Raw genomic sequence first — 16,601 nt, 5'->3', positions numbered from 1 at the left:
GAGGCAGGCAGAGAGAGGGGAAGCAGGCTTCCCGCTGAGCAGAGAGCCTGATGTGGGGCTTGATCCCAGGACCCTGGAATCATGACCTGAGCCAAAGGCAGAAGCTCAATGCACTGAGCCACCTAGGCACCCCAACTATATTGTATCTTAACTATGGAAGTTATTAAGAGGCCAGATCTTAATTATTCCCACCACAAAAAGGAAGTGATAATTATGTGACATGATAGAAGTGCTAAATAATGCTACAGTGACAATTCTATTACAATATATGTGTGTCTACTTGACATCTTTTTTTTTTTTTTTTTAAGATTTTATCCATGGGGTGCCTGGGTGGCTCAGTGGGTTAAAGCCTCTGCCTTCAGCTCAGGTCATGGTCCCAGGGTCCTGGGATTGAGCCCCACATCATCCGGCTCTCTGCTCAGCGGGGAGCCTGCTTCCCTTCCTCTCTCTATGCCTGCCTCTCTGCCTACTTGTGATCTCTGTCAAATAAATAAATAAAATCTAAAAAAAAAGAAAAGATTTTATCCATTCACTTGACAGAGATCACAAGTAGGAAGAGAGGCAGGCAGAGAGAGAGAGAGAGAGAGAAGGAAACAGGCTCCCCGCTGAGCAGAGAGCCCAATGCGCTGGATCCCAGGACCCTGGGATCACGACCTGAGCCAAAGGCAGAGGCTTTAACCCACTGAGCCACCCAGGCGCCCCTAATCCGACATCTTTTATGCCTTAAATTTACACAGTGTTATATGTCAACTTAAAAAGAAATTAGTGGGGGCGGGTTCCTGGGTGGCTTAGTGGGTTAAAGCCTCTGCCTTCGGCTCAGGTCCTGATCCCAGGGTCCTGGGATCGAGCCCCGAATCAGGCTCTCTGCTTGGCGGGGAGCCTGCTTCCCCCTCGCTCTCTGCCTGCCTCTCTGCCTGCTTGTGATCTCTGTCAAAAAAAAAAAAAAAAAAAAAAAAAAACTTAAAAAAAAATGAAATTAGGGGGGCACCTAGGTGACTCAGTCGGATAACCATCTGCCTTCGCCTCAGGTCATGATCCCAGAGTCCTGCGATCCAGTCCCATGTCTAGCTCCCTGCCTGGCATGAAGCCTGCTTCTCCCTTCCCCACTTCCCCTGTTTGTGTTCCCTCTCTCACTGTCTCTCTGTGTGTGTCAAATAAATAAATAAAAATCTATATTAAATAAATAAATAAACAAAAAGAAATTAGGGGGGTGCTTGAGTGGCTCAGTTGGTTAAGCGTCTGCCTTCAGCTCAGGTCATGATCCTGGGTCCTGGGATCGAGTCCTGCATCGGGCTCCCTTCCCAGCCAAGACCTGCTTCTCTCTTTCCCTGCTTGTGCTACTCCCCCTGCTTGTGCTCTCTCATTCTCGTCTCTCTCTGTCATATAAATAAATAAAATCTTTTTTCTTCAAAGATTTTATTTATTTATTTGGCAGACAGAGATCATAAGTAAGCAGAGAGGTAGGCAGAGAGAGGAGGAAACAGGTTCCCTGCTGAGCAGAGAGCCCTATGCGGGGCTGGATCCCAGGACCCTGGGATCATGACCTGAACCGAAGGCAGAGGCTTTAACCCACTGAGCCATCCAGGCGCCCCTAAAAAAAACCTTAAAAAAAAAAAAAACGAGGTACAGAATGTGGGAAGATCGCCTCTCTTCTGCAGAGCCAAGGGTCCTAGAAGACCGCAAGCCAAACTTTTTAGATATTAAATCAGAAAATATTACTTGAGCATCTACAGTATGCCAGCTGCTGCCCTCAGCATTCTACATTCAAGAAATATTTACTGAGTGCTGATTGTGCACCTGGACCTGTTGCATGTGCTGAGGACCTGGCAGTTAAGAAAACTGACCCCCCCCACCCCCCCGCAAAGAGCCCCTGCTTCCCCCACCTCAAAAAAACCCCTCTGCCCTCACGGACCTTGTGTTCTACTGTGGGATACATGCAATAAACAAATCAGAAAATGTAAAGTTGCTAAGAAAAAATATTTAGCAGCAAAGGGATAAAGGAAACGTTGGATGCTGGAGGGGTCTGCGGTTTGGAGGAGGAAGACCGATAATTGTGAGAGACATTTTTTTAAAGGTTTTGTTTTTTATTTGCTTGTTTGAGAGAGAGAGAGAGAGAGAGAGAGAGCCCGCGCAAGCAAGGGGAGAGGCAGAGGCAGAGGGAGAAGCAGATTCCCCGCTGAGCAGAAGCTCGCTGTGGGGCTGGATCCCAGGATCCTGGGATCACCAGAGAGTGGGAAAGTGTGACAAGGGTATTGCTGCGGAAGGAAACAGCTTGCATGTGTGTGCGCGCGCGCAGACCTAAGCAACCACTTTGCAATTTCTAGGAGCTGCAGAGAATTCGAGAGGTGGTTTTTGTTCTAAGGGTGGTGGGGAGCTCTGGGGGAGTGAGGTGAATATCCTCGACACCTCTTCCCCTGCCACCCCAGGTCTCTGAAGCCGGACTTTGTGCTGATTCGCCAGCACGCCTTCAGCATGGCTCGGAACGGAGACTACCGCAGTTTGGTCATCGGGCTGCAGTATGCCGGGATCCCCAGCGTCAACTCTTTGCACTCTGTCTACAACTTCTGCGACAAGCCCTGGGTGGTAAGTGGCGGGAAGGGCGCTGCTGGCAGAGGGACTATCTCCTGTATGCATGCGTGTGGGAGTTTGAAATCCCTGCGATCTTGGAGGGGGGTTACTCAAAGCTCAGAATCCCAGCTTGGAGACTGTCCCCGAGGAGGGCGTGCTGACCCATCTCTCCTGGCTCTCCTAGTTCGCCCAGATGGTTCGACTGCACAAGAAACTGGGAACAGAGGAATTCCCTCTTATCGATCAGACCTTCTACCCCAATCACAAAGAGATGGTGAGTCTGGGGGCCGTAGGAAGGGCAGGAGGGGAAAGCGTCGTGCCTACTGCGACCTTATTGCCAGGGGACGCATTATTAGCAATGGCGACGGTGTCAGGGAGCGCAGCCAGTGTGTGTGTGTTGGGGGGGACGGTGAAGTTGCTTCGCGACCGGGTTTATTAATAGCATGAATTTACTGATGGGCTTACAAGTGTGATTGCAGTCATTGATCCTGTTTCTTATAGTATCTTTTCTCACCGGTATTAAAAATCAACTTCTACTGTAAACGAACAGAGCTAATGTAATGAATCAGATTATATTACATATAGAAATCAAGTCATGGCTACTTATATTAGCAAATATGCTTCGTGATAGAAATGTCACCCATGTTGCAAATGAGGGTTGACAATGAAAATCATCACTAGCGATGTTACAAATTAAATTGCTTACCAGGAGCAATTGAATTGTGGGTTACTATGATTGTAAAATAAAATCACCAATATTACAACCTATCACTACTACTAAAAATTACTGTCATTGCAGCAAATTATGAGGATCCATGTTATGAATCAAATTGCAGTTCCTTACAGAAATTGAATAATCATTACTAGTGTTATTGAAGATCATAACTATTATTACAAATTATTATCAATATTACAAATTATGTTCTAATATAAATTATAATCTCTGTTTTGAATTATATTATGCTTACTAGAAATTTTATGATCATTACTAATATCAAATATTATAACTAGTATTACAAATTTCTGCCAATGTTACAAATTAAGATTACTAATGTGAATTATGAGTAACTATATTTTGAATTATCTGGTAGCTTCTAATAGAAATCATTATTAATATGGTTTTAACAACTCCAGTTTATATTATGAATAATTACTAATATTAAAGTTACGAGTACTAATATAATTTATGAGTACCACAGTTATGAATCAAATTTCAATTGCAAATAGAAATTGAATCACCATTACTGATGCCATCAAACTTTACAACTAATTTTATAACTTTATAAGTTTTTAACAATGTTATATATTTTGTTTGCTTATATAAATGATAACACCACTTGTGTGAGTTAAATTACAGTTAAATGTCAATATTGACCCAACGTTACCAACTTGGTTAAATAAACATTGGTATCAATATTAAAAATTCTTACCAGCATTACCAATTATAGCCACTGATATAAGTTAACAGTGTTACGAATCAAGTTTTCTTACAGATGAAGATGAAATCATTAGTTCTTAGGAAACCCAATTTGCTTATCATTATTATTATTCAAGTTCTTTGAGAGGACAGAATAGCTGACCGTGGTTGAGAGCGTGGACTCTGGCCAGAATTTCTATATTGGAATCTGACATAGAAAATGTTACTTAATGCTCTGTGCCTCAGTTTACCCACCCACAAAATGGGGGTAATAATAGGTCCTGCCTCCCAGAGTTGGTGTGAGAACTAAATTATTTAATGATTGTAAAGTGGTTAGAACAGTGCGTCTGACATATGTTAACTTCTCCCTCCGTGTTAACAAATTTCCCTTCTATTCCTAATTTGTGGTGTATTATTATCATGAAAGGATGTTGAACTTTGTCAAATGTTTTTTTCTGTATTTACTGATATGATCGTGTGGGTTTTTTTCTTTTATTGTGTGAATATGATGTATTACATTACTTGAGTTCCATGCGAGTTGAGGCACATTGGCATTCCTGGACCATCTCTCACTTAGTCTGGTGTATAATCCTTTTTAGGATTCAGTTTTTAGTATTTTGTTGAGAATTATGGTATCTATAGTCAGAAAAGATATTGATCTACTGTTTTCTTGTGATGTCTTTGTTTTTGGTATCCAGGTACTAGTAGCCTCACAGAATGAGATGGATAGTGGTCCCTTCTCTTCTATTCTGGGGAAGAGCTGTGGAAGATTAGTGTTTAATCTTTTAAATACTTGTAGAATGTGCAGGTGAAGACATCGACATCTAGTCCTGAGCATTTCTTCTTCTTCTTTTTTTTTAAGATTTTATTTATTTAGGGTGCCTGGGTGGCTTAGTCAGTTAAAGATCTGCCTTCGGTTCAAGTCATGATCCAAGCGTCCAGGGATCGAGCCCCACATCAGGCTCCCTGCTCTCGGGGAGCCTGCTTCTCCCTCTCCCCTCACTTGTGTTCCCTCTCTTGCTGTCTCTCTCTCTCTCTCTCTGTGTCAAGGAAATAAATAAGATCTTATTTATTTATTTTTTAGAGAGAGAGAGAGAGAGAACGTGCACAAGTAAGGGGAGGGGCAGAGAGAGAGGCAGAAGCAGGTTCCCCGCTGAGCAGGGAGCCCAACATGGGGCTTCATCCCAAGACCCTGAGATCATGACCCGAGCCAAAGGTAGACGTTTAACCGACTGAGTCACCCAGGCGCCCCTTCCTGGCATTTCTTTGTAGGATGTTGTTGTTGTTGTTATTATTATTATTACTGATTTTATAGGATTATTCAGATCTTCTAGTTCTTTTTCAGTCAGTTTTGGTAGTTTGTGTCTTTCTAGGAATTTTGTTGATTTTTTCAAAGAACCACCTTGTGATTTCATTGATTTTCTCTATTGTTCTTCTATTCTCTATTTCATTTATTTCCATTCTAATCTTCATGACTTATTTTTTTCAAGATTTTATTTATTTACTTGACAGAGAGAGAGAGAGATCACAAGTAGGCAGAAAAGCAGGCAGAGAGAGAGGGAAGCAGGCTCCCTGCTGAGCAGAGAGCCCGATGCAGGGCTTGATCCCAGGACCCTGAGATCAAGACCTGAAAGCAGAAGCTTAACCCTCTGAGCCACCCAGGCGCCATCACCCCTCATTACTTATTTTTTATTGAAGTATAATTAACATGCAGTGTTATATGTTAGTTTCAGATGTATAATATAATGATTCAACAGTTCTGTACCTCTCTCGGCGCTCATCAAAGATAACTGTACTCTTAATCTCTTTTATCTATTTTGTTCATCCCCCCCCCCCCCCGCAACCCACCTTCTCTCTGGAAACCACCAGTTTCTTCTCTGTATTTAAGAATGTGGGTTTTTAAAAAATTATGAACAATTTTAAAGATTGTATTTATTTATTTGTCAAAGAAAGAAAGAAAAAGGACAAGCAGGGGGAGCGGCAGGCAGAGGGAGAAGCAGACTCCCACCTGAGCAGGGAGCCCAACTCGGGACTCAATCCTAGGACCCTGGGATCAGACCTGAGCCAAAGGCAGATGCTTAAGCAACTGAGCCTCCCAGGCATCACTAGGCATTTTTTTCTATCTCCTTTATTCTTGTTTTGTTTCTTATTTTTATTTAAAATCAATTAATTAACATATAATGTATTATTAGCTTCAGAGGTATAGTTTAGTAATTCATCAGTTGCATATAACACTCAGAGCTCATAACATCAGGGGTCCTCCTTAATGCCCATCACCCAGTTACCCCATCCCCACATCCACCTCCCATCTAGCAATCCTGTTTGTTTCCTAGAGTTCAGAGTCTCTTATCATTTGTCTCCCTCTCTGACTTTGTCTTCTTTTTCCCTCCCTTCCCCTAAATCCCACATATGAGTGAAATCATATAGTATTTGCCTTTCTCTGACTTATTTCACTTAGCATTATCCGCTCTAGCTCTGTACATGTCTTTGCAAATGGCAAGATTTCATTCTTTTTAATGGTTGAGTAATAGTCCATTGTAAATATACTGCATTTTCTTTATCCATTCATCTATCGATGGACACTTGGGTTGCTTCCATATTTTGGCTATTGCAAATAATGCTGCAATAAGCATAGGGATATATATATATATATATATTTTAAAGATTTTATTTATATATTTGATAGACAGAGATTACAAGTAGGCAGAGAGGCAGGCAGGGAGAGAGGAGGAAGCAGGCTTCCTGCTGAGCAAGAGAGCCCGATGTGGGGTTTGATCCCAGGACCCTGAGACCATGACCTGAGCCAAAGGCAGAGGCTTTAACCCACTGAGCCACCCAGGTGCCCCAGGGATATATATTTTTGAATTAGTGTTTTCCTTTCCTTTGGGTAAATACCCCATAGTGGAATTACTGGATCACATGATGATTCTATTTTTAATTTTTTGAAAAGCCTCCATACTATTTTCCGCAGTGACAGCACCAATATGCATTCCCACCAACAGTACATGAGTGTTCCTTTTTCTCCCCATCCTCGCCAACACTTCTTATTTCTTGTGTTTTTGATTTTAGCCATTCTGACAGGTGTGAGGTGATATCCCATTCTGGTTTTAATTTGCATTTCCCTGATGATTAATGATGTTGAGGATCTTTTCATGTGTCTGTTGGGCATCTGGATGTTTTCTTTGGAGAAATGTCTATTCAAGTCCTCTGCCCATTTTAAATTAGATTATTTGTGGGCTTTTTAGTGTTGAGCTGTATGAGTTCTTTGTATATTTTGGATATAAACCCCTTATCAGATTAACCCCCACTGATTTGAAAATATCTTCTCCCATTCAGTAGGTTGCCTTTTTGTTTAACTGGTGGTTTCTTTTGAAGTACCAAAGATTTTTATTTTGGTGTAGCCCCAGTACTCTAATTTTGCTTTTGTTTCCCTTGCCTGAGGAGACATACCTATAAAAATGCTTCCATGACTGATGTCAAAGAAATTATTGCCAGTGTATGTCTCTAGGAATTTTATGGTTTCGGGACTCATGTTTAGGTCTTCAATCCATTTGAGTTTATTTTTGAGCATGGTGTCCAGCTTCATTCTTTTGCATGTAGCTGTCCAGTTTTTCCAACACCAGTTGTTGAAGAGACTGCCTTTTCCCCATTGTGTATTCTTGTCTCCTTTCTCACCGATTAATTGACTGTATATGTGTGGGTTTACTTCTGGAGTCTTTATTCTTTTCCATTAATCTACATGTCCACTTTTGTGCTGGTAGCATACTGTTTTGATTACTGCAGCTCTGTAATATATCTTCAAATCTGGGATTGTGATACTGTTAGTTTTGTTCTTCTTTTTCAAAATTTCTTTGGCTATTTGGGGTCTCTTGTGGTTCCATACAAATTTTAGGATCATCTGTTCTAGTTTTGTGGAAAATGCTGTTGACATTTTGATGGGGATTACTTAAATCTGTATATTGCTTTGGGTTGTATGGACGTTTTAACAATAATGGTTCTTCCAGTCCATGAGTACAGAATACCTTTCCATTTGTTTGTTTCATTTTCCATTTCTTTCATCAGTGTTTTATGGTTTTCAGAGTATGGGTCTTCCATGTCCTTGGTTACGTTTATTTTATTTTATTTCATTTTATTTTATTTTATCACTTTTGGTGCAGTTGTAAATGGGATTGTTTGTTAATTTCTCTTAATTAGTTTCTTAGTTTCTCTTTCTGCTACTTCATTGTTAGTGTATAGAAATGCAACAGATTTCTGTATATTAATTTTATATCCTGTGACTTTTCTGAATTCAGCAATCAGTTCTAGTAGTTTTTTGGTGGAATATTTAGGGTTTTTTTTATATATAATATCATTTCATCTGCAAACATTGAAAATGTTACTTCTTCCTTACTAATTCAGGTGACTTTATTTCTTTTTCTTGTCTGATTGCTGTGGCTAGGACTTCCAGTAGTATGTTGAATAAAAGTGGTGAGACGTCCCTATCATGTTCCTGATCTTAGAGGAAAAACTCTCAGTTTTTCCCCATTGAGTAAGATGTTAGTCATGGACTTTTCATGTAAGGCCTTAACTTATGTTGAGGTATGTTCTCTCTCAACCTGCTTTGCTGATGGACCCTGTGCACCTGTTGGGGCCTGCCTTCAATGCTCTGGCAGGCTGTTTGCAATTTTGTCTTAGCCTTTACTTCCCGGTTTTGCAGAGCCTCAAGGTCAGCCAGAGATCCTGAGCATGCACACAGCCTTGGGCATATTTGTGGTTTTCTAGATTCTTGGGAATTTGTCAATGTTTTTCAAAGCCTCCTATGAAGATCTCCTTACCCAACTTTTCCTGTTAGGTTTTATGGTCTGCTTGTAATGTTTGTCCTAGCTATAATCACTGCCTCCAGCACTTGCTATGCTAAACAATTGCTACTGATTGTTTTTGAAAAAACAAAAACAAAAACAAAAAAACAGGGAAAGCTGTTCACACTAGGTGAACTTTGAGTCAAATCAAATAGACAAGCCCTGTGAATGGAGTTTTCTAGGAAAGTGCCAGATAGGTCAAATGAAGATAGTTCTCTAGGAATGGGACTTTTGGAGGAAATTCCAACCCTGTTCTTCCTCCCGCTCTGGCTGATAGGCTGCTGGTTTTCATCAGGACTACAAGACTGTTGATTTTCAAGGCTGTTGTGGAGGTAGGGAGAAGGTGATGGAAACAGAGAAAGTCCGAATGCCACAAAGCATACTGTTCTTACTGAGATTCAGCCACTTTTCTTGAATAGATACTTCCTGAATTATTATAAGCCTTTGGCCAATTTTTAGAGTTCTGAAAAATTAATTTTGACAATTTTTGCCAGTATTCCCATTGCTTTTATGGAAGAGAAGATTTTTATAGGCCCTTACTCTGGCATTCCACTGACATCACTTCCAGACACACCTTCCTCTTTCCCACCCCAGCCCTAAGATGATAGCATTTCAAAACCAGGGTGTGGAAGCCAGATGTACTCATTGATACTAGAATATCTTTGCTTCTAGGCCTTCTCATTATATAGAGCAAAGAAATTTATATATATATATATATATATATATATATATATATATATTCACACTGATACCTCTCATTGTAACCCAACACATCACAGGGTCCCATCTAGCTTTCCCCAGTCTATACTTATATTTTTCTTCTATAACAATGGGAACACTAACTTCCAATATCATCAGTGTGTTTACTCATTTGCTCAGTCCCACGATACACAGAATGTATTTTTAGAATTTCAACATCCATACCACTATGAAAAACAAATTAAAAGCCTGAGATTTGTTTGCCCTTTTTAGATCTTCAGATGAGGATGTATAGTCAAAGTGCTATATTCAAAAGTTTCTTGGTTATTTTATTTTTCATTCAGCACAAATACCTTATTCATTGTATTTTAAATATAATTTCTCTTTCTATTAAATTTTAGTCTTTTCCCTATCTATGACTTAATTGTATATTTTTTCATTTAAGACATTAGCATGATCCAAAAGTCAAAATATTAAAAAGCATACAAATTTTTAAAACCTAGACAGAACGGATAATTTCCTAGGGAAGCACAATTTACCAAAATTGACCCCATTAGAGCTTAAAAGACCAATTTCCATAAAACAAAAGAGAAAATGAGTAAGAAACTGCCTCATAAAAAAGCATCGGGCCCAGATGGTTTCACAGGAGAAGTCTCCAGACTTACAGAGCAGTTAATCCTAATGCCAAATAAATTGTTCCAGAGAACAGAGAATGAAAAGAAATTTCCACATGGTTTTTCTAGAGCAATTATAACGTTTATTGCACTCAAAAAAGCATGAACTATTTTCACTTGTTAATAACAGTGCAATAATCCTAACTGAAATTTCAGCAAATTAATTCAAAACTACATTAAGAAAATAATGTAGCATGACCCAGTAAGTGAGTTTCCTTCTGGGAATGCAAGGATGGTTCTTTATAAGTAATGTGTTAATATCATACAATTTATTAATAGATCTAAAGAGAAAACCATATGATGTTTCCATAGCTATTTTAAAAGACTTTGGCAGAATTCTGATATGATCATTCAAAAATAGAAATCAACTGATAACTTCTTAACATGATAAAATTTGTATACGTCAATCCTAAAGTTATCCTAATGAGACAACATGGAAGGCATTTCCACCAAGTTCAGAAACAAGGCAATGGGGTGCCTGGGTGGCTCAGTGGGTTGGGCCTCTGCCTTCGGCTCAGGTCATGGTCCTGGGGTCCTGGGATCGAGCCCCGCATCAGGCTTTCTGCTTGGCGGGGAGCCTGCTTCCCCCCCACCTGACTCTCTTCCTACTTGTGATCTCTGTCTGTCAAATAAATAAATAAAATCTTTAAAAAAAAAAAAAAAGAAACAAGGCAATGCCCTCTGTCTGCACTCCTTTTCAAAGTTGTACTTAAAGGTATTAGACCAATGCAGTTAGACTAAGAAAAATAATTATAGATGTAAGAATGGGTAAAGAAGATATAAAAATATCTCTATTTTTTAAAGATTTTGTTTATTTATTTGAGAGAGAGTGTGTGAGAGAGAGAGCACTAAAGGGGAGGGTCAGAGGGAGAAGCAGACTCCCCACTGAGCAGGGAGACTGTTGCAGGACTCAGATCCTGGGACTCCAGAATAATGACTTGAGCTGAAGGCAGTCACTTAACTGACTGAGCCACCCAAGGTCCCTAAAAATATCTCTGTTTAAGACAATACCAATAGTATACCTGGAAATTTCCAGGAGAACCAATAATAAAGTTAATTCAAGCAATAAAGAATTCAGTAATACAGTAGAATATAAAATCAATATATAGAAATTAGTTTTCACACACACAAAGAACCAGATATATAATATAAGGGAAAACGCTATTTATGATAACAAAAAAGGATAAGATCTGTCATGATAAAGTCAACAAGGAGTAATGCAAACTTATATGAAGAAAAATTTAAAACACTTCCTGAAAGACACAAAGGTAGACTCACACAAAAACAAAGACATTCCTTGTTCTTGGATAGGATGAATTAGTATCATAAAGATGTCAGTTTCCCTTCTCAAGTCTTCATTTATAAATGCAATGTGATCCCCAGAAACATACCTATAAGCTTTTATCTGCAACTGATAAAAGTTGATAGTGAACTTCACATGAAAATGCAAACATGAAAGAATATCCATTAAAAAAAAAAAGAAAAGCAATAATGGGGGTGGGGGGTATTAGCCCTAACAGCCTTGAGGGAGTCTAATGTCTCTGCCAGCAAACATTCTATGAAGGTTTTCTAATTTAAACAATATGATGCTGACACATGAATGGGCAGTCTGGCAGACTAAAAGAAAAATTAAAGTCCAGATATAGATCCATGTATACATGGGAATCTAGTGGATGATAAAAGTGGCAAGCTTTGTTTTTGACATTTAAATCCTTTGTCTGAAATGATTTTTTCCCCTTTTTTTTAACGCTGTTATGGACATCTCTATTACATGTGTTCTTGAGCACTTCTCTACATGCATTACAGGATGGTCGAAATGTCCATTCACTTATGTAACACTGTTCTTCACATAGCGAAGAAGTAGCACTCTCACAAATGTCTTTATTACGCATGTTCTTTAGAATTGATTTTCCTATACAGGATGAAGTAGGTTGAGATCCACTTTCATATCTTTCCTTTCCTCCCCCACAGATCTGGTATGCCACCTCCACCGTGTACCCAAATCTCATGTGTTAATGGGGGCCAGTTCTGGACTCTGATCCAGTCCATTGGTCACTTTCTTTACACCTGTCCTGGGGCAACCCTAGCTTAATGACTATATTTTCTCATTGACTACTGATACCTAGTAGGGCAGTCCCACCTCCTGGCTGTTCTGTAGCTATACATAGGCAGGAAGAACAGGACCGAAGAGGCCGGGAAGAAGACAGAGCTAATGGCGGGCGATGGATGATGGCGGCTGGATCACATGGGCATGGGACTTCCTGCAGGCTAGCTTGCCACTCACATTTCCTCTTTTGTCCCCCATCTCAGTGTGCAGCATGGAGGGGCATAAGGTAGGCCTGGATTTGTGGAAGCTGTCTTCCCCACCCCATACTTTTGAAGCTCTGGTGGGAAGGTTGCCCAACCTCCATCACGTGGTGGGAGGTACCTATGGAGACTCTGACTCCACTACCCCATCTACTCCCGTCCAGGCTGCAGGGCACCAGGAATCATCAGGGTTGCTTCCCCTCCCTTGCTTCCTACACTCCAGGTGATATATGGCTCAGTGAGTATGTATGGAGGGTTCCCAGGAGAACAGGTGGAATCTGATCCCAAGGCTTGTCAAGATCCAGTCCCTTCTCTAGGCCCAGGATTCATGGATTTCGTGCTGTGGGGAAGGAGATGGGTGCTTGGGAGTGTGAGTCAACAGTCAGGCATGTAAGGATTGTGTGAAAAAAGAGAGGGCAGGAGTAAGTAAGGCAGTGAAGGAAGGCACGTGGGAGACGCATCAAGAGGATGGGGAGTTTTCTTTGGAGGGCCCAATCTTACGGAGATATGACAAGTCCAGGAGAGAGGACCCCGTCCCAAGTGTGCAGCTTCTTACATTGTCGCAAAGTGAACGCATTCCTGTTGTTTGTGTCCAGACAAAGAAATATGATGTCATCAGATAGATCCCTAGAACAGGTAGAAGGCGATGGTCTGTGGGAGGCTTGAGGGGCCAGTAGTGGGAAGTTGGTGGGCTTGAGGAGTCTTGCAAGTGAGAAAGGTGGAGAGTCCCTTACTTGCTGTGGCTGAGTAGAAGGCCGGGCTCCAGGCAGAAGGCTGTTGTACCTGAGGGTTCGAGAGCAGATACTGGGTCATCAGGGAAGGCAGCCAAGTTTGTGGCTTCATGCTCTTTTTTTTTTAAGGTTTTATTTATTTGAGAGAGGGCGCAAGAGAGAGCACAAGCAGGGAGGAGGGGCAGAGGGAGAGGGAAAAGCAGACTCCCCGCTGAGCAGGGAGCCCGATGAGGGTCTCGATCCAAGGACCCTGGGATCTTGGATTGTAACCTGAGCCGAAGGCAGCTGCTTAAGCATAACGACTGAGCCACCCAGGCTCTCCTCATGGCTTCATGTTCTTGCCCATGCTCAGATAAGCAGGTGTCCCTCCACAGACACTGTGCAAGGTTGGGACTTACGGATGTGGCTTTGTTGGGGGGGGGGCGCTGCTGGCAGGAAGGCATGTAGAAGTGGTTGGGCAGAGCACCCCTCCTCACACTTCTCATAGCTTTTTGCCCCAAGGAGAGCAGGGTGGTGTGCACAAAGGATGGGCAGAGGGGCCAGGGAAGAGGGAAAGGGAGTAGCTCATGGTGGGGAAGCAGGGAGGAGCAGGGTGGGAAGAAGAGAGCTAGGAGAGGGAGCAGGAGCAGGAGCAGGAGCAGGGAGAGGGGACATGGAGGAGAAGCAGGGGGCAGGGGACACGGGGAACAGGGTGAAGGGGCAGGGGATGCAGGGAGGGAGCGGGGAGCAGAAAGAACAGGGAAGAGTGGCACTGTGGCCACGCACACCTGAGAGACACACTCAACACCCAACCGCCCACCCTGGGGCACCCTTCCCTGTAGATACTGAGGAAGCCTCCCTGACAGGCTCCTCTCAAAGCCCCTTCCGAGGATACACCACTCATTTCCGGAAGTGCAAGTTCCCATCTCTTGCAGAGCCTAGAGAGGACAAATGCCATCCCTGACTCCCGGAGGTCAGTAAGGTGTGACCAGAAGTCCCTTGGCTAGGAATGTGATCCGCTAGTGGTCAATCCCAAAAGCTCAGAACACTATGGTATTGGGATAGAATTTGCTGGGATTAGTCTAAACTGGGGGCACAGTATCCTGGGGGGGCACTTGTGGGAAAAATATCCTGGGCAGGGGGTACGGAGTTCCAGGACTGAGATGGGGAGAAGCCTGAGGATGAGGAGTCCATGCAGGGTAGAGACTCTTCTCATGAATGTCTCAGCTGTTCTTCATGAGCATGTAAATAAAATGAACCACATTGCTCTTTATATTTGGGTACACTTGTGAACCAGAGGTGCCCCTTTAGGAACCTTGATTGTTTGTGAAACAAGGAAGGAAAGGGAGAGGTACCCTGAGGAGCATTTATGGGGTGAGGGACTGAGGTCTTAGTATTACATCAGTAGCTTTTTGGTCTCAGAGACTCACCCATTTCCTCTGCCAGTGCAGGGTCAGGGACTTATATTTTGGTGGGGAGACAGGTGTGAGGAAGAGGTTGGCAAAGTCTCCCACATGATGGTCCCACATGAGGAGGACTAGCCCCCGGAATTAAGCCATGAGAACTAGGAATGAGAGAAATGTGTCAGGGAACCCTTTTGGGTTGAGGCAAGATTTCCACCATCCCTAAAACTCCTGAAAAAAAGTTTGCAGAGCACCTCCCCTCCAGGTTCTCTCACCTCAGGGGACTTTACCTCCCCTTCTGGAACCTCACCATGAGCCCCTGTGTTGGAGGCCTCTCCAAGGTCTGGCCAGACTTATCCATGTCTGGGTTATGATAAATAGTATGGGTGTGTGGATGGTAGCATCCAAAGGCTTGCCCAAGGGTGGTCACGGACAGAGCCAGGAGCAAAGCAGGAACCAGCAGGAAGGTGGGACTCATGGCAGGTGCTTGAGAGACATGGGTAGGGGTTAGAGCTGAGAAATGGTCTTTCTCTGGCCCAGCTCACCCCTAAGCAGGAGAAGATTCAGGGAGCACCTCTCTAACACTACTGCTTTTCAGGGTCCTGGGGCCAGGGGGAGGCCCCATGGTGGGGTGAGGGAAGACACAGAGTCTGGGCCTCTGGCCAGCGGCCCCACCTCCATCCATCAGAGCTATAGCTCTCCTCAAAGGTTCAGCAAGAGACCCAAGTTCAGGGGTAGATAAATAGTCAACAAGAGGGGCACCTGGGTGGCTCAATGGGTTAAAGCCCCTGCCTTTGGCTCAGGTCATGATCCCAGGGTCATGGGATCCAGCCCCACACTGGGCTCTCTGCTCAGCAGGGAGCCTGCTTCTCTCCCTCCCCCCCACCTGCCTCTCTGCTTACTTGTGATCTCTATGTGTCAAATAAATTTTAAAAAAAAAACTTTGTAAAAAAAATAGTCAACAAGAGGAAGGTGTGGCGTGGGTATCCCTGCACACATAAGCTCTCTTTTCTTCTTTCAAGGAAGCGTACCTCCAGCCTTCTAGTGGAGTGGGGAATCAGGAGTTGGGCAGTCTATTTGAGGTTCCAGTGGCCTCTTAAAGAGACTTTCAACTTATCTTTTTTTTTTTTTTTTTTTCCAAAATCTCCACCTTCATTCCCACACTGAAAGACAACCTGTGTCCTAATTGTTTCCTTTGGAGCAAGCTTTCCGGTGTGATAAGAGTTGGTTTTGTGGTTTTCACTACTGCCATAGAGGAGGCGTCCAGGGCTGGATGGTGAGACCTAGGTGTCCATCATTACTAAGGAAAAGAAAGGGCTGGTCTTATTATAGAAATCTGCTTCTTCATGTAGAACGCCTGGCTGGCTCTGTCAGCACAGTCAGTGGAGCATGAGGCTCTTGATCTCAGGGTTCTGAGTTCAAGCCCCAGGTTGGATGTAGAAATTACTTAAAAAAATTTTTTTTAGGGGCGCCCGGGTGACTCAGTGGGTTAAAGCCTCTGCTTTAGGCTCAGGTCATGATCCCAGGGTCCTGGGATCAAGCCCCGCATCAGGCTCTCTGCTCAGCAGGGAGCCTGCTTCCTCCTCTCTCTCTCTCTCTCTCTCTCTGCCTGCCTCTCTGCCTACTTGTGATCTCTGTCTGTCAAATAAATAAATAAAATCTTAAAAAATTTTTTTTAAATCCCCCCCCCAAAAAAGAAAAGAAATATACCTCTTCATCTGTCATTGGTGGGCTGGGGAGAGATATTTCAACATATATGGTAATACATTGGGAGCTGTTCCAGCAAGGACATTTTTCCAACTGGAGGTATCTAAGAATGGGGAAATTTCAATGAGGGTCGATCAATAGGGGGCTATATGGGGCTCAATGAATGGAAAGATTTTCAAGCAGGCTAATCAATGAGATAGAGATCAGTGGTGGGTATTTCTGAATGGGAAGATTTGACAAGGGGTTTATCAATGGGAGCATTTTTATGGGCCTGTCTG

General features: G+C 42.7%; 1 protein-coding gene across 2 annotated transcripts in view; it reads left to right on the top strand.

The window, feature by feature from the left end:
* Window positions 1-16,601, top strand: part of SYN1 (synapsin I) — a 47,059-nt gene that overhangs the window by 12,766 nt on the left and 17,692 nt on the right. For both annotated transcript variants that reach the window (XM_059156896.1, XM_059156895.1), the window contains exons 4-5: window positions 2,427-2,583; window positions 2,753-2,842. In XM_059156896.1, coding sequence (XP_059012879.1) covers window positions 2,427-2,583; window positions 2,753-2,842 — 247 coding nt within the window. The remainder of the gene's footprint in view (window positions 1-2,426; window positions 2,584-2,752; window positions 2,843-16,601) is intronic.

The sequence above is a fragment of the Mustela lutreola genome, chromosome X (assembly GCF_030435805.1).
Source record: "Mustela lutreola isolate mMusLut2 chromosome X, mMusLut2.pri, whole genome shotgun sequence".
NCBI lineage: Eukaryota > Metazoa > Chordata > Mammalia > Carnivora > Mustelidae > Mustela > Mustela lutreola.
This window is presented reverse-complemented; position numbering and strand designations above follow the sequence as displayed.